The sequence below is a fragment of the Piliocolobus tephrosceles genome, chromosome 2, assembly GCF_002776525.5.
Source record: "Piliocolobus tephrosceles isolate RC106 chromosome 2, ASM277652v3, whole genome shotgun sequence".
In the NCBI taxonomy this organism is placed as follows: Eukaryota; Metazoa; Chordata; class Mammalia; order Primates; family Cercopithecidae; genus Piliocolobus; species Piliocolobus tephrosceles.
Window position 1 is genome coordinate 172,253,847 of NC_045435.1, and position 25,545 is coordinate 172,279,391.

A 25,545-nucleotide genomic window follows, 5' to 3' on the forward strand; every position below is an offset into this window, starting at 1 on the left:
GATCAGTTGAGGTTAGGAGTTTGAGACCAGCCTGGCCAATATGGTGAAACTCCGTCTGTACTAAAAATATGAAAATTAGCTGGGCATGGTGACACACACTTGTAATCCGAGCTACTCAGTAGGCTGAGGCCAGAGAATTGCTTAAATCTAGGAGGTGGAGGTTACAGTGAGCTGAGATCATGCCACTGCACTCCAGCCTGGACAACAGAGTAAAACTCTGTCTCAAAAAAAAAAAAAAAAAAAGAAAAAAAAAAGGAATGTGCTACCGATACATGCAGTAATGTAAATGAATCTTAAAACATTAAGTTGAGCAAAATAACCCAGACACAAAAGTGAACAACTGCATGATACCGATGATTTGAAAATCTCATCTATGGAGATAGAAATCAAAATAGCAGTTACCTAAAGAAGTTGGGATTGACTTAGGAGCTTGAAGGAACTTCCTGGGGTAGCAAAAATGTTCTACGTTTTGACTGGGATATTTTTCAAACCCATTGAATCTTAAAGTTAAGATTCATGCAATTCACTGCATGTAAATTTTAACTCAATTTTAAAAAATTAATTGGAAGCAATGTTTTAGCAGAATTCAAAAGATGTCTGAGATCAGCATTAGACCTGGATGGTATTTGTTAACTTTCTTAAGAACTTTCCTTATATAGAATTTAAACATTTTATTTATTTAAAAATATGTTCTACATTAATATGGCTTAAAAAACCAAAACACTTAAAAAAAGAAAAAAAAGAAAAACAAAAAAAGAAAATGTAAAAATTCTCACTTCTTTGTTTTCCATTGTCTCAGCTCCCCTACTTTGTGGATAACTACTATTCTCAGTTTCTTCTGAATTCTTCCTCATATTCTTTATACAAAAATAGCACTAAATTTTCAGTTAGCATGATGAAGTCCAAGAAAACATGGTGTTAAATATCCTATTAAAAGTTATGTGGCATTATAACTGTTACTAGAGATGACAACATTAGAACTGTTATTATAAATGTTAACATTAGAACTGGACATTCTGTTTGATCAGGTCTTTGTCCAAACTGAGGTTGTCATGATTTTTCAAAGCACAATTTCTAGAGAGTTTTCATATGCTGTCAGACCTCCTCGGGTGGTCAAGTTAGAAATGCTCTTTTTGGCCAGGACTCTCGCTATTTGTAACTGCTGAAGCCATCGTTTCTCTTTAAAGGCACTGCAAGAAAACAAGATATCATTTATGAGAAGAAGGTCTGATCTTATCTGCATACATAGCTGAAAAAGGATGGAAATCTTCAGGTTGATTTTGTAGCTAGGGCTAGTTTGTCTTGTCACATAGGTAGATGTGAAATAGAAACAGTAATCTTTCTAAAACAAGTTCCCTGTGATGCAGTGGAAATTATATTTTCCCAAGGCAATGCTAAAAACTTAGAATCCACAACTAGAAACAGAAACAGAAACAGAAAACCACTCAGTATCATGTAGAATTCTCTGAGTTGAAACTTTTTCTCTCTCCTCTCTAGATATTCCTATATATCACATATTCCCTGGCCTCTTCTCCTTTCTCCACTTTCTACCCCTACAAACACACATGAGGATTTTTTAATTGAAAAGATATTAGGTATTTTGATATTCTTTAACTAAAATGCAAAGGAACTTAGTGTTTTATGATGGTTATTCTCTGGCTATATACTAATAAAGACTTGCAAATTTGAATACGATTACTCTTACTTGGTTGGATGCAAATGTGATTTAATACAGAAGTGTTTTACATCCCCTTAAATGTTGGGGCCCTCCAAAATTCTATCCTTGGTTCTCCTCTTTTTCTACACCCTCCTCCTAGGAGTCCTCATTTACTCACTATTTCAATTCTTTTATCCATGACTCCTAAAGCTTGACCTTTCTTGAAAGTTGCATATCTCCAATTACCAAACAAAAATATTTATAGACACTTCTAATTTAACATATCTTTTATCTTCTTCCTAAACTTGTCCCACTTCTGTTTCCTTGTTCTAACACTTCGATTTTGCTATCCTCACTATCTCCAAAACTAGAAACAAAACTAAATTCCTTCTTTCTCTATTTCCACACCCAGTCAGTGACCAAATTTTGTAGATTATTCCCCAGAAATATCTCTTGTATTTGGCCTTTTCTCTTTTCCCTAACTACTGTTGTACTAGTCCAGGTCTTTATTTTCTCTTATTTCTCTTATTGTAGTTTCCTAACTTTACTATAGTCTTTCCACATCTTTCCAATGAGTCTTCCATACATCTCTATCAGATTTGTCTTCAAAAACAAACAAAAACTGATTATGTGACTTACTTCACGAAAAAGAACTTCCATGATCTTCCCACCTACCTCCCACCCTATGGAAGGGGAAAGAAGAAGCAAACTCTTCACTTGGTCACACAGATGCTTCTTAGTGTAGAAGCAGTCTACTTTGCCAGTCTTATCTCCAGATAGTTTTTCCTTATTGCCTACAATGACTTTTGCAAATCCTACTTTCCTGAAAACTAAATTTCTTGCTTGCTCTTTCACAAAACAGTGCCTTTGACCATGTTGCTAGCTCTGCCTGAATCCTTTACCTCACCTCTGCCCATGTTGTCTGGCAAAGTCTGGTATTTTTTAAAGTCTTTCACTCAATCTATTAGGAGTAACCCTGTATAAAATACCATAGTGTTTCCAACATTTGAACCAGGTCCATGGCTGCCTGATTCAACTTCTTTGTTCTAGATTAACTTCTTGTTTGACCTCAATGGTTGTGTCTTTCTGTGCCCTCTAAACTGGGTTAACCCATCCATGTTGCCCATAAAAATAGGTATTAAGTCTTAAGGAAATCACTCAGGCACTTTCAGCCTTTCCCCATATCCCACCAGAGTTAATTTGAAGTCCTCTCCTGTTCTGATGCATATCCTTGCTCTTCCTAGGCTCAGGCCTATCCTGATTCTCTCCCTGGCATTTGAAACCTGACTTTTCTGCATTGATTCAAAAACTGTTTACCTTAAGAAAAAGATGCATATTGAGCAGTTACTCTATGGCAAGCACTATCCTATGTGCTGGAGATACAAAAGGTGATTAAAATATATAACACATGCCTTTTAAAATAAAGAATAAAAACAAAGAGCTGTACTTGTATCCAGAGTACAAGAGCCCATCAAAGCTTATAGCATTTGAGATTATCATCTGTTCTCAGTCCACTCAAACTCTCAGCTTTCTGGACCAATCCCCTACATTTGAATCTTTACTTAACTGGACTCCCAGGTCACATAAACCTCTCTGGAATTGGACAATAAGCAATAAGGAAGGCTATTTTTCTAAACACACCTTACAGGTATTCTTTGACCTGTGTAAAGCCTACACTGACTTCTAGGCTGAGGAATGAGACTCTATGTAACCTTCTGGCCTCAGTGACTGTCTACACCAGTCACATTCACTCACCAACCCAAACCCACATTAGCGCTTGATCTGTGCTAACTGCATCAATGCCATCTTGGGGTCAACCCCGAGAAGTTTAGTTTTATGAGTCTAAAGGTAGGAGTTCCTGAATGACATGGGGTCCAGCAAGTACTTTCACATGATGCCAGATGACTTGTCTGGTTTGGGAGACTCCCCTTTCTGTAAAACAGGAACATCTGATGGTCACTTTACCCACCTGATCCCTGGGTCAGCATAATGAACGTTAGGTTCTTCCCCATTTCTTGGCTATGACACTAGCTTGGTGATGGTGCATGTAGCCATCAAGATAGTGTCCATCCATTCCTCATGTTTGCGTCTTTGTGGTACAAGAGCTGCATTGGTCATTTAGAGGAGTGCTCAGACCACCTGACTGCCTACCTTGACTGTCTACTTCAGGCAGATGTAAGTGTTTTTGTGACTTCTATGAGGAACTTGAACTCGATCAAGAAGACTGCAGTGGCATGAGATTATAGATCTCTCCTTCCTTTCCACAGCCCACCAACAGAGGAAGGTGGAACAGATCCTGGGAGAGATTCAGTGGCAAGGGGGCAGAAACGGGTGGGAAGTGGAGGGTGTGAATACAGGAAAGAGAAAAATATTGGGAAAAGAGAAATGGAAAGAGGATTTGCTAGGAGTAACATTGCCAGAGTAAGTGTGCAGTCAGACTGACCACCACTCTCCCTGTGGGTCTCCCTTCTGCACTAATCCCTTCCTCCTTTCCTTCCTTCCCTTTCCTCCCTCCCTCCCCTTTCCTCCCTCCCTCCCTTCCTTCCTTCTTTCTTCTTCCCTCTCTTTCCTTTCTTCCTTCCTTCCTTTCTTTCTTTTCTTTCTTCTTTCTTTTCTTTCTTCTTTCTTTCTTTCCTTTCTTTCTTTCTTTCTTTCTTTCTTTTCTTTCTTTTCTTTCTTTCTTTCTCTTTCTCTCTTTCTCTCTTTATTTCTCTTTCTCTCTTTCTTTCCTCTCTCTCTTTCCTTCACAGAATAACCCTTTCTTTAACAAAATGTTTTCTCTAGCAATTTCTTTCTTGACCTTGAAATTGCCACTCCTTAATAACTCCAATCCTTATGCAATGTAGCTACAAAAACAAACAAACAAACAAACAAACAAACAAACAAAAAAACACACTGGTAGTCTCTTTTAAAAAGTGTTTAGAAATGTTTACTAAAGCTAAACATAAATTTATCCTATGACCCAGCAATTCTATTCCTTGGTATAGAGTCAAGAGAAGTGAATGCAGATGTCCACCAAACCTCATATGCAAGAATAATTGTGCATTTTTATTCAAAGTAGCTCCTAAATTAGAAACGATTTAAATACCTATAATAGGAAAATAGATAAATAAATTAGGATATGGAATATTGCATACAAACGGAATACTACATAGAAATAAGAACAATCAATACACGCAAAAATATTGATGAATCTTACAGGCAATGTGTTGAACAAAAAAAGCAAAATATAAAAGGTATATGCCATATGTGCCCCTTATATGAAGTTCAAGAACAGGCTAAAGTAATATTTGGTGATAGATATGAGAATAATAGTTACATCTGGGAAGGATCATGACTGGCAAGGGGCATGAAGGAAATTTTTGGGGGCACTGGAAGTAGTTTGCATCTGATCTGAGTAGTGCTTAAATGAATATATGAAAACATAAAAATTCAACAAGCCATATATGTGAGATTAGTGATCCTTATGGATTTTACTATATATTTCGTAACTCAATTCCTCCCCAAGAAAGCACTCTACACAGCAGACACCGTCAGCTTTTCTCATAGAAACGGCACCCCCTCCACACACAAAGCTTAAAAACACATGCTTTTTCATGCACATTTCTATTCTGCTGGGCACAGCACTGGGCTATAGTAAACACGTATTGATAAACTCATTTTTAGCATGTATCTGTTGATAAAACAAACCAATATTTCTTTTCTTGTTTATAGCCTTATTTTAAGATGGACTATGCAGTTTTTTCAATTAATAATTTTTCTAGTATATTTCTAGAATTTTTGGTGATACATTCTAGTCATTCTAGTCAGAGATATCTCACAAATTACAAAGATTGAGGCTACTAAGCTATTAAGTGTCTTCTTCTATTGTCAACCTCACTCTGTTGGATATTGAATTTTGCATTTTACAGCCCAAATTACTCTCACCACAAGGTGGCAACAACTTAATTGAAATAAAGTTGAGCTGAGTTAAAGACCAGTACAGAAAAGCAAGTAAAACAATCTAGCCTTCTAGCCTTGTTTTTTCTTTCCTTCTCATTATGTTGAGTAAGGGGAAAAGTCACTCATAAATCTATATTTCTAACTGTAATATTTGCATCAAATAATACCTCATAAGTAATGGATGGGATCTAAACTCTAATCAGGGAGTTGTGTACCTGAAACATCTAATTCTGATACACTTTCTTATCTCTTTAGATGTGCTACGGATTACCTTTTAACTCACTGTAAATATTAATGTCAATTCTAGCACCCTGTCCAATACAGATCTCACCCCACCTGTGCATCTTGCCTAGTAAGTCAATTCAAGTCTTTAAATTCAATTTGTCATTAATGTGTTCCTTTGTTTCCTCCCATTTTTGTTACCATCTAGTTTTCTGTGATACTTTTGATGTCTCCCTCCCATATTTCAGTTTTCTCTCGTTCCCCTCTAATTACAATTAATTTTTTATTAGCTTTAGAAGAAGAAGAGGAAGAGAAAGAAGTTGAAGAGGAGGAAAAAGAAGAAGCATTAGCAGGCTAGGCACAATGGTTCATGCCTGTAATCCCAGCGCTTTGGGAGGCCAAGGTGGGAGGATTACTTGAGCCCAGGAGTTTGAGACCAACCTGGGCAACATGGTGAGTCCCCGTGTCCACAGGAAAAAAAAAAATCAACCAGATGTAGTGGCATGTGCCTGTAGTCCCAGCTACTTGGAAGGCTGAGGTGGGAGAATTGCTTGAGCCTAGGAATTCAAGCATGCAGTGAGCTGTGATAGCACCACTGCACTCCAGCCTGGGCAACAGAGCGAGACCTTGTCTCAAATAAAAAGGAAAAATAAAAGCAACAGCAGCAGCAGTAAGGGACCTTGAGAATTGATACAACACTTTCTACTGTGTTTCTTTCCCTCCTGAAAGTTTGAGGAGTAAAGTACTGCACAGATTGGATTGGCCAATAATATTAGTTCATTTTGTCCTAGTCATGAGGCTAAGATGAGGTCCTTGAAGCTGGGTATTGATGCATTGGAACAACTTGTATTACTTTCAGTGGCATAGTAGGGCATTATGGACCATTCCTTATCCTGGACTTGCCTTATAAAAGGTTTGCCCTTTGTATGTTTAAGGGGAGAACGTTACCTTGCCACAGCTAAGCAGTAGATTGCATTCTCCCTTGGAGTCTTCCCACTGTGCTCTGAGAAAGATGAGAAGGAGGACTTCAGTAAAAAGTCAGCACTGGGTGTTGCATAGAAAAACGATGGATGTGAATATCCCACTCTTGAAACTGGAGGGAGGGGGACTTGGGGAAGATATGTGTTTTTTATGAGCTTTTCTTTTTTCCTAGCTGTGGCAGTAATTTTTTTCTGATTTTGTTGTTGATGTTTTTGTAATTCAGAGAATGTACTTGCATTCACCAGTGGATGAAATTTGAGGGCTTGTTCTCTTGTGTCCAGCTGTGAAATTGCCAAAGGACTCTCAGGTTTGCTGCTTGCAGTTTGTTTGCTGAGAGATGGTAGCTTGAGCAAGATGCTTTGTGAGTCACTGTTCCCAGCCTTATGCCAGCTCTTGGAGGTCATTTTTGGTTTGGTGAAACCATCCACCATCACAGTGTCTCCAACTTTTGCCCCAAAGACCCTTGCTCCGCAAAACTGGCTTTTATGAAGACTGTGACTCTGAGCTCTGAGGATCCATTGTTTTATTTTAATATAAATCCTCATTGGGACTGAAATTTTCGGAAAAGAAACTGTGGACCACATTTTACTGAGCAAATATAATACACAGTCTTTATGCTTGTGTTTGAACACAATGGTCAGGGGAGTTTGTCCTGCTGCATTTTTGCATTCCAGGCACAGCACGCTGCAGTTGACAAAGGCCTTCAGAATCAACAGTTGGCCTGCTTCTGCGGCTGCATGAATGGGGCATTTAGAGACATCTGCATGAAGGGCTTCATGGCACCATGCTCGATAGGGGTGAACACCGACTGCCTCGTGGGGCCGCGCACCCTGCTTCAGGGCCCATTCAGTGAGTTCAATGTACCCACAAAAAGCAGCAATGTACAGGGCTACCCTTTTCTGATACCTAAATGAGTGAAACAAGTGGGGAGGGGTGTTTAGAAAATCAGCAAACAAACAAGTGTAGTTACACTAAATGCTCATGAAATATTCTAGCTGAGTGTTTATTTCTTCTTAACTTTTACCTTAAAATGTTTTTGGAAAAGGCATATGGTGATATACAGGTTAAACTGCACAGATCCTGCTTATACACATTATCCTATTATGCACATGTAAATAGTTTCCTTAAAGTGGTCGTCTTTTTTATAAAAATTAAATCCTCAGGAAAAATATCAAGCATGGGGAAATACAAGGAGCTTTTAAGTCTGGCCACTTACATTCTCTGAGCTCTTAGATTTTATTTAAAGATGAAGTCAAGCGTAGATGGTCAAGCACATGAACACTAGAGTTAAATTGTTACGATTCAATACCCAGTTCTGCCCTTGCTATTGGTATGACATGGGGCAAGTTTTCTTCCTCCATTCCCCACCAGACAGAGTCTTGCTCTGTTGTTTAGGCTGGAGTACAGTGGTGCAATCTTGGCTCAATGCAACCTCCACCTCCCAAGTTGAAGTGATTCTTCTGCCTCAGCCTCCTCAGTAGTCAGAATTACAGGTGCGAGCCACCACGCCTGGCTAATTTTTGTATTTTTTGTAGAAACAGGGGTTTCGCTATGTTGGCCAGGCTGGTGTCGAACTCCTGACCTCAAGTGATCTGCCTGCTTGGCCTCCCAAAGTAATGGGATTACAGGTGTGAGCCACTGCGCCCAGCCAACATGGGGCAGGTTTTCTGATCTTAGTTTCCTCATCTGTAAAATAAGATTAAAAATTTTCCACCTCATCAAAGTTTTATAAGCATAGAATGAGGTAATAAATATAACACAGTGTCTGCCATAAAGTATTAAATAAATATACACTATTAAAAGTAACAAAGCAACATAGCTATTTCTTTGGATGCAGAACATGGAAAAAATATGACCATCCCATAATAGAAATCAGTGTAAAATATTAGAATATTTTATAAAACTGTAAAAGCTGCTCTTCTAATCCATCACTTCACAGAGCCCTTAGATCTCCTGATGTGTTGGCTTCTGCAAAACATGATTAAGTCACCCACGAGGGGGCACTATTCTAAAATACTATTAAATTAAACCTACAGATTAGTGCAATTTATGTATTTGAGAATCTGATGGCTGTATTAACACATTAAAATGACCACCTGCCTCTCTGAACCAACCCTCCTCCTGCCCCAGCTATACCCGTTACACTTTATGTATGGCAAAAGTGCGAATGCTGGTAATAAATGCAGTTTGAAAAATTACATGTGAGCTTAGGAAGATGTGGTCGATGTTTTCAGTCAATTAACAAGTGTTTTCTTAAAGAATAACTGAATGTGAAAGTGGCAAGATATAGATGCCCTTTGACTTATGATAGGGTTATGTCCTGATAAAAACCATCATATGTTGAAAGTATCATAAGTCTAAAATGTATTTAATACACCTAATCTACTGAACATCAAATCTTAGTCTACCCCACCTTAATTAGCATACAGTTGGGCAAAATTATCTAACACAAAGCCTATTTTATAATAAACTGTTGAATATTTCCTGTAATTTATTTAATGCTGTACTGAAAATGAAAAAGAATGGTTGTGTGGGCACTGGAAGTTTAGTTTCTACTGAATTAACACCACTTTCACAGCATTGTAAGTTGAACAATCTAAGTTGAACCATCGTAAGTTGTGGACTGTCTGTATGTGTTCTGATAGCCTTGAAAAATATTGCTGAAAGTCTCATATCTAAACCAAATCGAAGTCACCCATTTAATCACAGTTGACCTTTGAACAACATGAGTTTGAACTGTGGAGGTTCAGTTTGGGGATTTTCTTCCACCTCTGCCACACCTGAGACAGCAAGACAAACCCTTCTCCTCTTTCTCCCCCTCAGTCTTATTCAACCTGAAGATTGAAGACCTTTATAATGATCCACATCCACTTAATGACTAGGAAATATATTTTCTTTTCCTTATGATTTTCTTAATATTTTCTTTTCTGTAGCTTACTTTATTATAAGAATATGGTATATAATACATGTACACAACATGTGGTAATTGACTATGTTTTCAGTAAGGCTTCTGGTCAATGGTAAGCTATTAGTAGTGAAGTTTTGGGGAAGTCGAAAGTTATATGGGAATTTTCAACTGTGTGGGGAGTTGGCATCCCTAACCCCTGCATTGTTCAAAGGTTAACTGTAGTTAGTATTTCCTGAGGAAAGTCTATCTGAATCGCAAGACTGTCAGTCCTGATGGCATCTCTGCTGTTTTGTTCCAGCAAATATGTAATAATAATATTTGGTTGAGACATGCTAAGTGGAACTGGCATAGAGCAGCACCTCAGCTGTAGGGTGAGTGAACTGCAGGCTTAAGGTCTGATGGAAGTTTAGTAAAAAATTACAGCACTTGCTAAGTTAATTTAACATTAATTTCTCATACTTGAGTACTGGTCCTTCTTTTGATAAGTAGCGTTGGACTTTAAGTTTTTGTCCAAGGAGACAACCCATCAGAAATTCCTTCCATCCATCCCAGACGTCCAGGCGAAGTGTTGTGCCTGTGGATCAAGAGAGATGGTTTATGGTTCCAGTCCAGCAGTGTGATTTGGGAATCCATAAAACTTCTAATGATAGCTTTCCCCAAACAGAGGCATGAGCTAGATGCAAAATGAAAAATAACCTTGAAACAAGGAGACAGGGATGCTATTTTTAGCATAGGCCATTATTGGGACTTGGAAAAGCTGTTTAGTATCTGTGCATTACCATTTTCTCATCTGCTCAATGATTGCATATAGCGCTGAAATATTTTTTTGCAGCTATCTTAAAACAACCTGGAGATTGATTCAATGCTGCTGTATACATTAGCAAGTAAACTAAAGTTGTTATATTGGAAGAGGAAACTAAGGAACCTGTGGCAGGACAAATGGTCTTCTGGAGCCTTTAGCTTATGAGTGGGTTGTGAGGGAGTTGAATGATGCTCACCAGCTAATTTGCTTGTTCTATCCTTTATGAAACATAAGCTGTTCTCTGTTACAAACATAAAAGTAATTCACTGCTGCTGGAGAACTTATCACTGGCTCCTCCGAAGTCTACCCTTTCTGTGATACCACATTCCCTTTATCCTTCAGGCTGGTGTTTTCCAGGGATCTTTCCTCAGCCTTCTGCTCTTCTCAATTTACACACGTTTCCCTGGGGATTAAACTCAGCCTTCTCCCTATGTGGTCCAATCTAGCTCTCTCTGCCTCATTCATTTATTATGGCCACCTTGACCTTTCACCTGTCCTAACACCAAGTCTACTCCCATCTCAGGACCTAATGACTTACAATTTTTTGCTTGAAAGGATCTTCATCTAGATTTTCACAGGACTGTGTCCTTTTTATTCATCTTTCACTTCAACCATAGCTAAAGCAATATCTGCCATCACTACCTCCTCACCTTCATTACTTTGTATCTCATGACTTTAACTTCTTTATTGCCTCTGTCATCAGTACTTGGAATCATTTTACTTGCTTGGAGATTTTTTTTTCATGCTCCCATTAAGAAAATTCCTTCAGGACTTGCCGTATAGCCTGGCACCTGGTAGGTGCTCCCTAAATACTTGATGTCTGATTAATTGTTAATCTTAGTGGCGATGATGGCTTCATTGACCACCCAAGTGCCACTCATTCCCAAGTCCCAATCTCCAGCCCAGCCTCTGCTCCAGCTCCAGACTCCCCCTGCTGGCGATATTACTAATGGAGGGATTGCACTACAACCTCATCATTCCAGAAGACCACTCATTATCTTTCACCCAACCTGCTTTTTCTCCTACATTTTTTTTTTTTTTTTTTTTTTTGCTCAGTGAGTGGTACATCTATTTTGCTACCTAAGCCATATATTAGAGAGTTTTTCTTCATCCTTCCTTTTTTTTTTTTTTTTTTTTTGACATGGAGTCTTGCTTTGTCGCCCAAGTGATTCTCCTGCCTCAGCCTCTCAAGTAGCTAGGATTACAGGCCACCATGCCCAGCTAATTTTTTTGTATGTTTAGTAGACAAGGAGTTTCACCATGTTGGTCAGGCTTGTCTCGAACTCTTAACCTCAAATGATCCATCTGCCTTGGCCTCCCACAGTGCTGGGATTACAGGTATGAGCCACCGCACCCAACATCCTTCCCATTTTGGTCATGTCCTACATCTGAACGGTTGCTTAGGCCTGACAAGTTTACCTGATCAATATTGAAGAACATCTCAACTCCTTGCCTCCATCTCAACCAGCGCTGCCCTATTTCAGACCTAGATAATCTTTCAAACCTAAATCTAGTTTGAGATGCTCCCCACAGCCTCTGCTTCTTTATTCAGGCCTCCGCTCAATGTTGTCTTCTTTCCTGACCAGCTATCTAAATAGCCTCCCATCAGTTTACTGCATCATTTATTCCATTTTCCTGCCTTCTTTTACTTCGTAGCTCTTAATCTCTGCTTAAAATGAGAAATTTTTCTGTTTGCTTGATGGTGTTTGCCTCCTCCACTGAGATCCAAGCTTCAGGAGGGTAGGGACATGCCACTGTGCCTGCTTTCCACAGTGCCTGCTTTCCACAGCGGTGCCTGGCTTATGGTGGATGCTCAGTAAGTATTTGTTGAATGAAGTTCTGCTGGACTCCCAAGCTTCTTCTGGCCATGCTCTGCCCTCCTAACCGGGCAGGCTGGCCTGCACTTCCCTGTGCACACCAGGCTGTTTCTGGCCTTGGTGGTTTCTGAACTGTGCTTATCTTTGTTGGCTGAGATTTCAGAGCACCAGTAATCTTAGAATCACAGAGTGGTGAAGATAGATCTTAAAAGACCAGCCCACTCAGCAGCCCCCTTTTATAGACTTGGAAGCTGAGGTTCAGAGATAGGTGACTTGCCTGAGGCTTCTCAGCCAGCAGGGAATTTCCAGAATTCCCTGGAATTTGTCTTTAGGATTCTTTCTAATGCCTAGAGAGTTTCCCCATTTCAGTTGCCTTTCTGATTATTTCCTTTCTGCTTCCCCTCTCTTTTCCTTCTTGCTTCCTCTCTGCACACACACAACAAAGGATATCTCCCTGCCAGTCCCTCCCTTACTGGACATTCTATGTTATAACCTGCAGTCTTGAAATGGGGCTCTTCCTCTGTTACTCCTTACTCTGGTTTGGATTTCTTGACCTTGGACTTGCTATTCTTTGTGAATTGATTCCTATTTACATACTTGTTTACTTATAGGCCTGACCGGCGTTATTACCCTTATCCCCCTCACCTGCCTCGATCCTCATCGCTTGGGCCTCAGCTAGGAGAGTTTACTCTCCTTGCTGGAGAATTCTGGAATTACTCTGTAGACATAAAGTAGTGGTCCTGCAGCTATTCTGTAGGAATACCTTGATAAACATTTTCCAAAATATGGACCATACTTCCTACAATAGATTAATTTTCTCTAAAGCTTCTTGCTGTACTTAAACTTTCTCATAAAATGTTTAATTCTCATGGACTGGAAATGAAGGACTTTAAACACCGCTCCAAGTGCATTTGTTTTATCTCCTGCTGAAATGATCTATGTTTTTAGTTTATTGTGAAAATCACTCCCAAATGAGCAGTAGAAAGCTTTAGCCTGGCCCCGTACCCCAGCCTCCTTAGTCCTCCACAGCTGAGGCTACACAGTCTCCATTTGAAGGACCAGCCAGCCCCAGGTCCACAGAACAATTCCTGTAGGAGGGAATTTATTAAGATTTCGACCAGGGGCCCAGTGCAGTGGCTCACACCTGTATTCCCAGCACTTTGGGTGGGAGGATTGCTTGAGGCCAGGAGTTTACCAGCCTGAGCAACATAGTGAGACCCCATCTCTACAAAAACTAAAATAAAAAGATGTAGGCCAGTAACTCAGAGGGTTGGTAGGAAGTCAGTGTTCCTGTTCATCCTGGTCAGATATTCTTGTCACTTCTGTTCCTCCTGAGCAAGTCCCCACTTTGTGCCCTGTGTCGTGAATCCCAATATTCTACCCCACCTTTTGGGTTTTAAGACTAAGGTTCCATTTCTGAATTTCTTACTCTAAACCCTAATCACTGGGGTTAGATTTCTATCACATGTTATCAGAGCCTCTGATGTCAACATCACCTTATCTAGTTTCCTGCCTCTTGTGTCATTCATTCATTCATTCATTCACTACCTTGGTGCTATGGTTCACTCACCAGGTCCCTGCTGGATCTCCCTGAGGGTCACCCTCTGCCTTCCTTGGCCTTACCAACTGACAGCTGCAGACTGACTTGCCTTTTCCAGGACTTCCACCAGAAGGACTTATTTGAGGCTAACCTTCCACTGCTAGATGTCTATAGATGGGATTTTCCTGGCTTACCTGTTCTCCGGATGGTTGCCTACCCTCAGAGTCTCAGCTCTCTCTAGCCCTCCTGCCTACTGCTAAATGAGACCTGATTCTGAAAACTACAGAGGAGACTGTACGATTTAAATCCCCTTAACATTGATGGGGCACCTCCATCGGGCCCTGTATTTTGTTTCATTTTAATTCCCTGTCTAGTAGCAAATATTACAGGTGTTATAACCATCAATTCAGTTCCTTGCAATGAAACAGTCCTGATAATGCTCAACTTTTGAATATCCAGAGAATTTCTAAGCAAGTCAGCCAGCACTGTTTATTAGATTATCCTTTCACCCCTGTTGCTTTGTAATGCCCTCTTTGTCAGATATTAAATTCCTTCATAAGCTTAGGAATTCTGTTGGGAAATAGAAATTTACTTGAAAAATGCTACATTGCTCCAGAAAATACAACTAAAACCTATTACTGAAGAGAGAGGAAAACTAATAAGCTTTAGGGCCCCTTGTTGTCTTCTATAGAGCCTTCTAATGTTCTTGTCATAGTTTTGGATATTTTAAAAGAGGACCCACAAAACTGTGTTAACTTTACAAAACCTGAATCTGTCCATTCTGTGCTTGCAAACTTATCTACTATTCCCAGGTCACACGGGACAGCAGATGGCAGCAACAGTGCCTATTTAGGCAATCATCCTCAACCTCTCCACATGTGGCCCCTGACTCCCAAGTTTCTGGATTCTTCATTCATACCCCAGGAGTCAATGTATGCCTATCTGGTTTGGACTTTTTCTTCCTGAATTTGGAAATTGTTTCTCTGGTTTGAGCTTCCTCTGATGGAAGAAATAAAATAAAACATTGATTAGAACTTCAAGGTCATCAATAAAGGCATACTGGTTTGGCAGTATAAATTGTTAGAAAGAACCCGATCCTGGGTGTATGATTATCATTTGTTAGCAGTGTGACTTTGATCAGATCACTTAACTTCTCTGAACTTCAGTTTTCTCATCAATAAAAGGAATTAAAATGGCACCATAGGTCTCCATAAGCCTAAAGGTTGGTGAAAAGACCCTGGAGCCAGCTCAGATTTCAGGATCTGAGCTGACACAACCCTGCTCCTGGAATGGTTTCTCAGGCGCCATGTGCGCAGGCAGCCATGAATACATTCTACGAGGTGTTTATGGTGAAGAGTACCAATTGGTATCATCTGTAAAGAAAAGGCATTAATTCATTCACTCATTTGTTTAGGTACTCCTTGTTTCAGAAAGGATGAATGACAGTTTATGAATATATGTGAAGTAAAAACAGAATAACAAGCAGATAAGCATGTAGATCAGCAAGGGGAAAGCAAAAGCCAGGGCAGAGATTTCAGAGCTAGAAGCCGGGCTAAAATGAACACCTGATACCATATAGGTTGATGTAAGACTAGGTGTGTGTGTGCGTGTGTATGTCTGCATGTATATGTATGTATTGGACCTATGTGATGTGCCACTAAGCTTCAAGTCACAAAATCACACATATTAAGATAGATTTATCATGATAGATTTATAAGTTAGTCATTAGATGTTCTACCACCAGAATTCCCTTATCCCATCATTACTTATCTTCTTCTTAATCCCTGAAATCTTTCTTTCTCCATCTCCTTTATTAAAGCTGCTCTCTCTGAGCCCACCAAAGATCTTTAAAGCAAATCCAAAGCTTTTTTTTTTTTTTTCTTTTTTAATCTCAGAATTGCTTTGGACCTTTACCAGCATCTTGAAAACAGTCTCATCATCTGTTGCATACAAAGTTCCAGTTCTCCTCCTGACTCTGACAGCTTTCCATATCTCGTTTTCTGACTCTTCTGTGTGCTTGCCCTGACCTCAGCATGTCCTGAGTGCCACTCATTGGCCCTTAAGACGCTCCCCTCTATATTTACTCTCTGAGGAATGCACCCCTCACAGGGCTCAGCCTCCAGCTACATGGGCAGGATCAGTATCTGCTAACCCAAACCATCAGTCAAGCACTAACTCCATGTTTGCAGTGAAGGGAAATTAGAAGACTTCAGTTGTACTTACAGCTTTGCCACTAACTGGCCAGCTGAGTAACATTTTTTTAAAAAGTACTCTCTGAGTTTCCTCATATCTAAAGCTTAAAACCCAGAACATAGCTCCTTTCCTCAATTTCCCCACCACTGTCCTAGTGTGAGAACTTTGATTCTTTCCTCTACTTAAATGTGATCTAGGTCCAGGCATGTTAGCTCACTCCTGTAATCCTAGCACTTTGGGAGGCCAAGGTGGGTGGATCACTTGAGGTCAGGAGTTTGAGACCAGCCTGGCCAACATAATGAAACCCTGTCTGTATTAAAAATACACACACACACACAAATTAGCCAGGCATAGTGGGATGCGCCTGTAGTCCAGCTACTCCGGAGGCTGAGGTGAGAGAATCGCTGAAATCCAGGAGGCAGCGGTTGCAGTGAGCTGAGGTTGTGCCACTGCACTCCAGCCTGGGTGATGGAGTGAGACCCTGTCTCAAAAAAAAAGTGATCTAGCATGATGTTCTGTCCTGTTCTGCCTTCTATGTTTCTCAGATTTGTCTCTTCCACTGCTAATGGAATTAATTAATACTGGGATTATCGAACATACCAGTTATTGTATCACCCTGCCTGCAGGCTTTCCTCACTCCTTTCTATATTTCATATTGCTTGCTACCAGATCAAACCTCTCCTAGAACACTCCTGTTCTAGGCTGGTGCAATGGCTTATGCCTGTAATCCCAGCACTTTGGGAGTCCAAGGCAGGCGGATCACAAGGTCAGGAGATGGAGACCATCCCGGCCAACATGGTGAAACCTCGTCTCTACTAAAATACAAAAAATTAGCTGGGAGTGGTGGTACATGCCTGTAGTCCCAGCTACTCAGGAGGCTGAAGCAGAGGAATCGCTTGAACCCGGGAGGCAGAGGTTGCAGTGAGCTGAAGTCGTGCCACTGCACTTCAGCCTGGCAACAAGAGCATGACTGTGAGTCAAAAACAAACAACAACAACAAAACAAAAAACACTCCTGTTCCAGAAGGTGCAGGGCTCTGGCTGCAGCCACAGCAAGTGTGAGCTGTGTTCCTTCACCTTAAGATCCTCCTCCTTCTGCCCTCAGCTGTGTTTGCTAGTGCTCTCAGGAAGGCTCCTCCACTCTCCAGAACAGTCTCCTGCTTTCTGTCCATCCCTGGAATGTCTTCCCTTCCTCCTCTCAGATGATCCATAGTTCCCACATCTTTGTATGTTCCAGCCCCACTTTCTCCATAATGCCTTCAGTCTGCACTGAGCTGACTTATTGGATTTTAACTGAGTGTGTATACATGTCTCATTTCTATCACTTTACCGTAAAAACACCCAGAGTGTAGAGGCAGCTTTGTAAATGTTTTTATGAGCAGTGATTAATTGAGCTACTTAAATCTTTGATTTTCAACCTGAACATGACTGCTTCTCCAAACCCTTCTGATTTTCCACTGCCTCTGGAAAACGGGCCAAGGTTCAACTCCTGATAGCAACAGAGACGATTCATTGACTAGAAAGAGAGATCCTATACAAGAAGCTGATCAAGGACTCTTTTTACCTTCTAGTTTTAAAAAAGGTGAGCTGGCTACTTAAGGAATACTAGTTACGCTTTAGGTAAAGGTATGAAGCATATGAAGCAGGCCAAAGAGCCCTTCCCCTTGAGGTCCTCTGATGTCCTGTGTTCTCATGATGACCAAAGCAGCCTACTCAGGTCATGCTTAGACCCTTAACCTTATATCTGAACACCCTCATTTCCTAAAGTTCCTACTCCCAGAGGGTCATTTTAAGGAGTAGGTATGTTGTCGTTGACACACACTGAGCAAGTAATTTAATCATTCAGATGATTTACTTTTTTTCAAGTCTGTTAAAGTTGGGGTTGGGTCAATTCAAATTATCTTCCAGCTTAAAACATCACATTATAATCTGAGCAGTAGAGGCCTGAAGAATAGTCATCCGGAGTTTATTCTAGTTTTGTTTCATCCTTTGGTACGTCATTAAATAACTAGATTATCAGTTGCTTGGGGACAAATGCCACTGTGTGCCCTTCCTTATGCAAGCCCCCATCATGTTCTAGGCAGGGTTCAGCTTCCAGCAAGCATGCAGAGCAGGTATGTGCATTGTAGCAAAGTACTCTGAGGAGAAATTGTAGAACTTCACTTCCCTGATCAAAAACAGGGAAAAAAATTATGTTAAAGTTTTGAGAGCCTTAATTTAAAATAACAGGAAAGAATAATGCTAAGCAAATATAACAGTCAGGAGAAGTATCAATAAATGCAAATTTAGCAGTTATATAAAGCAAAACTGCTTAGCTAAGGATACCTACAAAGCCCTATGTATATGTTGGGAGAACCCAAATTTCACTGCAGTGTTATAACACAATGTCAACTAAGGATGTGCTGATTGTCAGCAAGGATTCATTTACTTCAATTAATAATTTCTATAAGGTTCCAACCATTTTTTAAAAATGTGAAATGCTTCATGAACTTGTGTGTCATCATCAGGTAGGGGCCATGTTAATCATCTCTGTACTGTCCAATCATTTTTTAGTATTCTTAAAACAAATCTGACGGCTTTTTTCTTTGTCTTTTTGATGTTTGGCTATAGTAGACATGACCTAGAAGTACAGATTTTTTTTTTTTTTTTTTTTTCCTGAAACAGGGCCTCGCTATCACCCAGGCTGGAGTGCAATGGTGTGATCACAGCCCACTGCAGCCTTAACCTCCTCGTCCAAGTGATCCTCCTACCTCAGCCTCCCAAGCAGCTGAGACTACAGGTGAGCACCAACACATCGGCTATTTTTTTTTTTTTCGTACAGATGAGCATCTCACTATGTTGCCTAGGCTGGTCTTGAAGTACTGAGCTCAAGTGATTCCTCCCTCCCTTGGCCTCCAAAAGTGCTAGCATTACAGGTATGAATCACTAGTCACTATGCCCAGCCAAGGTATAGTATTTAGAGAGAGGTTGTAATTTGTATCAGGGATAAATGCTCTTCCACTAAGGCATACTTTCAGCCAGTATAGCATTGGTGTCACATTGTTAAAAAGATTATTTTAATATAACCAGTGACATTTTAAGATGAAAATGCCCAAAGCAGGGTTCAGAATAGCATGTATCATATGTTGCCTTGCATTAAAAAAGGGAAAAATAATATGTACTTGAACTTGCATTTATACATGCCCGAAGTGTATTTTGAAAGAGAAAAAGATGAAGTGGTCTGAGTTTTGCTCTTCCACCTTGAGGATATTAATGAATCTGCTTTGAGAACAAGACATGACAGGGCTATGAGACCCTCCTTATTTCTTAGTCTGTAGACCCAGACCCAAGAATGAAATGTTGATAATTCATATCCCCACTGAACCAACGAGGTTTCCATTTAGAAATAATGCCTCCATTTGTTCAGATTTAATTTGGAAATGGTTTTGATTGTAAATCTTCAAAACAATAATGGTTGCCCATGAGGAAGGAACTAAGTGCTTGTAGGACCAGGAGAGGGAGGGAAACTTACCACTACACATCCTTTTTCACTTCTGATATTTAAACCATGTAAATGTATTAACTGTTTTAAAGTGAATATGTAAATAAAGTTAACAGATTGTATATAAAAATCCTAGATTTCCATTTTCTCTTGAAAAGCTGCAAAATCTGGTATCAAAGGACCCTAGTGCCAAATGGTAGCTGATATCAAATATACTGGGCAGTACCAATATCAGTCTGGTAGTCCTTGAGGGTGTTGCAATCATACATCTCCAGGCCCCTTGGGGTTCGGAGACAGTAGACACTCACAGGGAGGCCACATCTCAGAGTTACCAGTGTTCTCAGATCAGACACTGTTTTATCAAGAAGGGAAATGCTCTCCATTATTGGCATTGTGTCTTGAGTTACAGCATTGAACACGTATAGAGTAGGCTTGTCTTCTTCCTAAAGGGAGAGAAAAAGAGGAAACGTATTGTCTGGAGGTTGGGATGAGGGCCAGGCATTCCAGGGGGTAGCTTTGAACACCTCTAGCTCCACGACATGGGTGTTAATGTGAAAGCAATAGTCACTTAAGTTCTCTGCCTTCTGGTCTGAGTCTAGCTCTTATGTCCTGAGACATTAACAGGTCCCCCTGTTTGAGTGAAGTGAAGAAGACTTGGCAAGACTTTGAGATCCTTTGACTTTTTAGTCTACAGACCCAGATACATAAGAGTGTTGATAATTTATATCCATCCTGTGCTTATGGAGGTGTTAGTTTAGAAAACATTCCTCTGTTATGCAGCACTTTAATTTGGAATACTGTGGATTTGAAATCTTCAGTCAATTATTATTTTTATTTTTTTCCTGAGAGGTTATTCCTGGCAAGTGGAACTGAGTTGAGAGTGGGAAGGGAGTGTTTGCTTATCATTTTGTGCTTTTCATTGTCTATATGGTTTGACTGTTTTAAAAGCAACATATATTTACTTTTATTATTTACCTTTCTTTTCTTTCTTTCTTCTCTTTTCTTTTCTTTCTTTCTTCTCTTCTCTTTTCTCTTCTTTCTCTCTCTCTCTCTCTCTCTCTTTCTTGTGTGTGTGTGTCACTATGTTGCCCAGCCTGGTCTCAAACTCCTGGGCTCAAGCGATCTTCCCACCTTGGCCTCCCATAGTGTTGGGATTATAGGTGTGAGCCATTGTACCTGGCCTACTTTTACTATTTACAAAGGAAAATACTAAATATAGGTTTAGAAAAGTTTCTTTTGTTTCTTTCATTTTGTAATTTAAGTAGGAAAGCAAGTAGAACTGAGATATCTGAAGTAGAGTTAAGATGGAAAGTTTGAGGAAAATATGAATCCTTCTATTAACAACAGATTTAGACAAATCAAACCAAAACTCAAACTACAGCAAATAGGAGAAACGGGAAGCAGCTGGGGAGGAAAAGATTATTATCATTTCCGCTTTTCTCATGAAAAATGAAACTGACTTTACTTCCTCTTTAGCAGATTCAGGACAATTGTATTTTTCTGCAACGGCCTGCTGTTGGGTTGGCAGACGTCAGTGCATGGCCCTATCACGGAATGCCCAAGACTGCAGGACTCTCTCAGAACCTGGTATCTGGCCTCCAGGTTCTTCAGGGGGCTCCAACCTGTCAATACTGTCTTGCCCCTCCTTTGTTTCCTTCCTCTATTTTTTCCATCAGAATCCCTCTCTGGTTTCTCCAGGGGCCCCTGACTCCTGCAGACTTATAATACATTAAATGCATTCTCCTCTCCCACATAACACATAGCAGTAATATGGTCAACATGCAGACCTTTTTGAAAAAGCCTTTGAGGAGTGGTGTTACTGATGAAATTTAAGGCTACAATACTTTGATCTAGGGCCCATTTCAGTGACTGAAGTGATTAGGAACAGGTTCGGTCCCTCTGTGGCTGCGCATAAAGCCAGATCAGCAAGCTGAGCTGCCCACTAAGCCTAAAGTGCTTAGAACAATTTTTCGTGATAGTTTCTCATAAACCCATGAAATACAAATTTAAAGGACACAGGATTCACCCTTTCACTTTTGCCATGCCGTGCTTTCCTATGGTTCCATAAAGCAAGTATCTGTTCAAGCTAATGTAGATAATATTTATGGGCAGGCAGAAATTCCTATGAAAACTGAATAAAAAGATAGTGGGAAAGAGAGAAAAATTATATTTTATATAATAACTCTTTTTTATTTCTTTAAAAATTCCTAATTCATATTTAGAATTAAATGCAAATAACAAATTAAATGCAAACAAATAACAAAATAAATGCAAATAGAATAACATGCAAACAAAATAACAGAGTCCTAAGTCACTCTTTAAAAAAAATTTTTTCTTTAAGAGTCTTTAAGGCTTGCTATGTTACCCAGGCTGATCTTGAACTTCTGGGCTCAAGCAGTCTCCCACCTCCTGAGTAGCTGGGGAAAGAATTCGCCTCCATTCCCAGCTCTCAAGTCACTCTGAAGTTAACTAGGTGTATGAGGTTAGATAAGTTGAAAAGAAGCTTCTCAGAATATGAATAATCATATATTTTTATCTATAAAGATAAGCATCTATGACTTAGTATACATATAACTGACTCTGGAACAAGTAATAAGGGAGAATTGCAAAGTATCTAGCAATCTTTTTTTTTGAGACAGATTCCACTCTGTTGCCCAGGCTGAAGTGCAGTGGCACTATGAGAGCTCACAATAACCTCAAACTTCTAGACTCAAGCAATCCTCCTGCCTCAGCCTCCCAAGTACAGGCACTCGCCACCACACCCAGCTACTTTTTAAATTATTATTTGTAGAGACAGGGCCTAGCTATGTTGTCCAGGCTGGTCTGGACCCCCTGGCCTCAAGCAATCCATCCACCTCAGCCTCCCAAAGTATTGGGATTACAGGAGTAAGCCTCTGTGCCCAGCTGATCTGGCAATCTTTAGATGAAAATAAAAAGTGCAAGGAAGAAAATATGACTAATTATTAATGAAGCCAGATTCTTAAGTCTCAAGCAAATTAACACCTGCAGAGTCTGTTCATTTTTCTTAGCATTCAGGAACTTTTTATCACATAAATAATAAATGTTGAATGACATCCCAGGCCTTTTTAATCCATAATGTAGTTCTCATTTTACTTTTTAAACTCTACATATTCACCTTTGTATAAACCTTGTTTTTATGGGAAAACCCATTTTGAGTTCTAGTGAGGCACATTAGTTGTCGATACTTCCTCATTTGGTTGTATGATGAGGGAGTAGGTAGATGCCAATTAATAGCAACTTGCTAACCCACCTTATCCACATAAGAGAAGGCATCTCTCTACCTCTCTCTCTATGTGATACTCCTCCCCAAGTATTCTGAATCAGAGAAGGCTGGTCAGTCACACCCAAGGAAGTCAGATGCTATTAAATAATAATACCATACACAAATCATTGTTGAACATATACAAAATTCGACTTTTTCCTTTATAAACAAACTGAGATGCAAACAAACCAACACAAGAGATATACACAAAGTATCTTACTTTTCAATAAAAACAAATACATTCTATTTCATGAGAATAATTCCATGCTTACCTTCAAAAAACAAATGCTAACTTACTGTACATTCATACATGTGCTTTAACAATAAAAAAGGAAAAGCTAAACAGAACCTACTGAAAGAAAACAAGTGAATGAAAGTTTTGAATGTACTGATATATTTTTTCTCAAGTTGTGCTTTTTTATATTTTGCTGTTTTGGAGTTACAGCCCTAAGTAAGCAGAAGCTTGCTGAACTATTCCAGAGTGAACAAAAGGGGGAAATAATGTTTGTTTTTGTTAAACTGAATGAATTCCAGTGAGATGTCTTCATAAACTTCTCTTGTGTGGTAGTCATTCCGGAGAGATTATCCTTGGAGTCTTGGATACTGAATTGGAACACCTTTCTTCACCAGATTCTTTTCATACCTTTTTTTATGGCTCATCTTAGAAAAGAGGGCCATTTTTAAGAAACATGCTTTCATGTGTAAATTTTAAAGAAACATGTTTATACATGCTTTTGTGTATAAAATACATAAATGTAAAACCACATGTATATTTCCTGGATTTTTGTGTTTATACATTAACAGTACCTTTTGAAAGCTAAAATGTTTATCATTTTGAATCAACTTTAGACTTGCCAAGATAGTACAAACTTCTCTAACTTATCTGATAGACATCTACTCAATGGTACTACAGTCATTCTTTCAGCATAACACAGCTTTTCACAACATTCCAGGGATGTCAGGAGGGATTAATTATGTTTTGACCCCAGCACTTTGTTGGTACAAGTCTGGTTATAGAAGGAGGCAGGGAAACCAGGAGGAGTCCTAGGGAGGCTGAGCCCACTTCACACTCTGAAAAGCACAACCTGCTGGATAGTGGCCCCCTTTGCAGTAGGGCATGGACATGTGACAAGGTGCTCCCAATCAGACCTGCCTATCTACCCCCACTTTGAATTAGGAGCCACTAAGGCAGAGAAGCAACAGACACAGGAAAGTCTGTGGGCAATGGCATTTCTGAAGTTGCCGGCCTGGCAGCAGGGCTGGCACCATGTCCAGTGCCTGCTTTGAGGGCTCAGTGTTGTCTGTAGTGGTGAACTTCCTAGATTAGTTCCAGGGCATGCTTTAGATGTTGTTTCTGGCTGCATAATCTCTAAGACTGATTCTCCAATCTTCTGAAAACTACTCAATAGCTTTTCAATATTTATTTTCTGCTTAAATTATCTAGGCTTTGTTTCTGCTGCTTCCAACTAAGAATCTTGATGCTGGTCAGGGGAAAAGCCAAGAATACTGGGGAGAACTTTGCCCTAACAGTAGAGAAAAATGGGAAATGCCACAGTAAGGGAGGGAATGGATCCCTGAAATGCATCTCAGTACCTTGCTATGAATTGCAGACAATCATATACCATCTTGTTAATTTCCATACTTTACCTCTCAAACCCTTATCAATTCAGTTATTAATATCTATTTATGTACAGCCTACTATGTATCTTAGGTACTATTCTAAGCACTGGGTGAAAACAGTGGACAAAACTTAAGCAATCGTTTCCATGATAACACAGGTTAAAATAAAGGGGGCAAAAGTGATAGTGCCTCTGCATGTTGTACAAAAACATAGATTTTGCAGTGCCTCATGCCGTTGTTTACAGGAACACAGTGAAATGCAACAGCATCAGCAATGAATGGTCAGGACTGACTCCTGTATTAATAGAAATTGGAGGTATACACCATAGAAAATATTGATTATGGCTTCCATAAAAGTTCTTTTCCAAAGAAGGAAAAGTTAATACAATGTTCTTTTATTATTATTATTATTTTTATTATACTTTAAGTTCTAGGGTACATGTGCACAACGTGCAGGTTTGTTACATATGTATACATGTGCCATGTTGGTGTGCTGCATTCATTAACTCGTCATTTACATTAGGTATATCTCCTAATGCTATCCCTCCCCCTTCTCCTCACCCTACGACAGGCCCCGGTGTGTGATGTTCCCCACCCTGTGTCCAAGTGTTCTCATTGTTCAATTCCCACCTATGAGTGAGAACATGCGGTGTTTGGTTTTCTGTCCTTGCAATAGTTTCCTCAGAATGATGGTTTCCAGCTTCATCCATGTCCCTACAAAGGACAGGAACTCATCCTTTTTTATGGCTGCATAGTGTTCCATGGTATATATGTGCCACATTTTCTTAATCCAGTCTATCATTGATGGACATTTGTGTTGGTTCCAAGTCTTTGCTATTGTGAATAGTGCCACAATAAGCATATGTGTGCATGTGTCCTTATAGCAGCATGATTTATAATCCTTTGGGTATATACCCAGTAATGGGATGGCTGGGTCAAATGGTATTTCTAGTTCTAGATCCTTGAGAAATTGCCACATTGTCTTCCACAATAGCCGAACTAGTTTACAGTCCCACCAACAGTGTAAAAGTGTTCCTATTTCTCCACATCCTCTCCAGCACCTGTTGATTCCTGACTTTTTAATGATTGCCATTCTAACT

The 25,545-nt window shown here is 39.8% G+C and overlaps 1 protein-coding gene and 1 non-coding gene across 3 annotated transcripts in view; both read right to left on the reverse strand.

The window, feature by feature from the left end:
• Positions 1-683: 683 nt before the first annotated feature.
• Positions 684-25,545, reverse strand: part of ANKUB1 (ankyrin repeat and ubiquitin domain containing 1) — a 31,439-nt gene continuing 6,577 nt past the window's right edge. Inside the window, exons 3-6 of one of the 2 annotated variants that reach the window (XM_023215433.2) lie at positions 19,851-19,985; positions 10,170-10,284; positions 6,770-7,708; positions 684-1,190 (exon numbers count right to left, since the gene is read on the reverse strand). In XM_023215433.2, the coding sequence (XP_023071201.1) occupies positions 1,061-1,190; positions 6,770-7,708; positions 10,170-10,284; positions 19,851-19,863 (1,197 nt within the window). In that variant the 5' untranslated portion in view covers positions 19,864-19,985 and the 3' untranslated portion in view covers positions 684-1,060. Of the gene's footprint in view, positions 1,191-6,769; positions 7,709-10,169; positions 10,285-19,768; positions 19,986-25,545 lie in introns of both variants that reach the window. The other variant, XM_023215432.2, reaches the window with a different exon arrangement.
• On the reverse strand, positions 18,528-18,630 carry LOC111544770. The gene has a single exon (XR_002732276.1). It is a non-coding gene; the product is annotated as a U6 spliceosomal RNA (small nuclear RNA).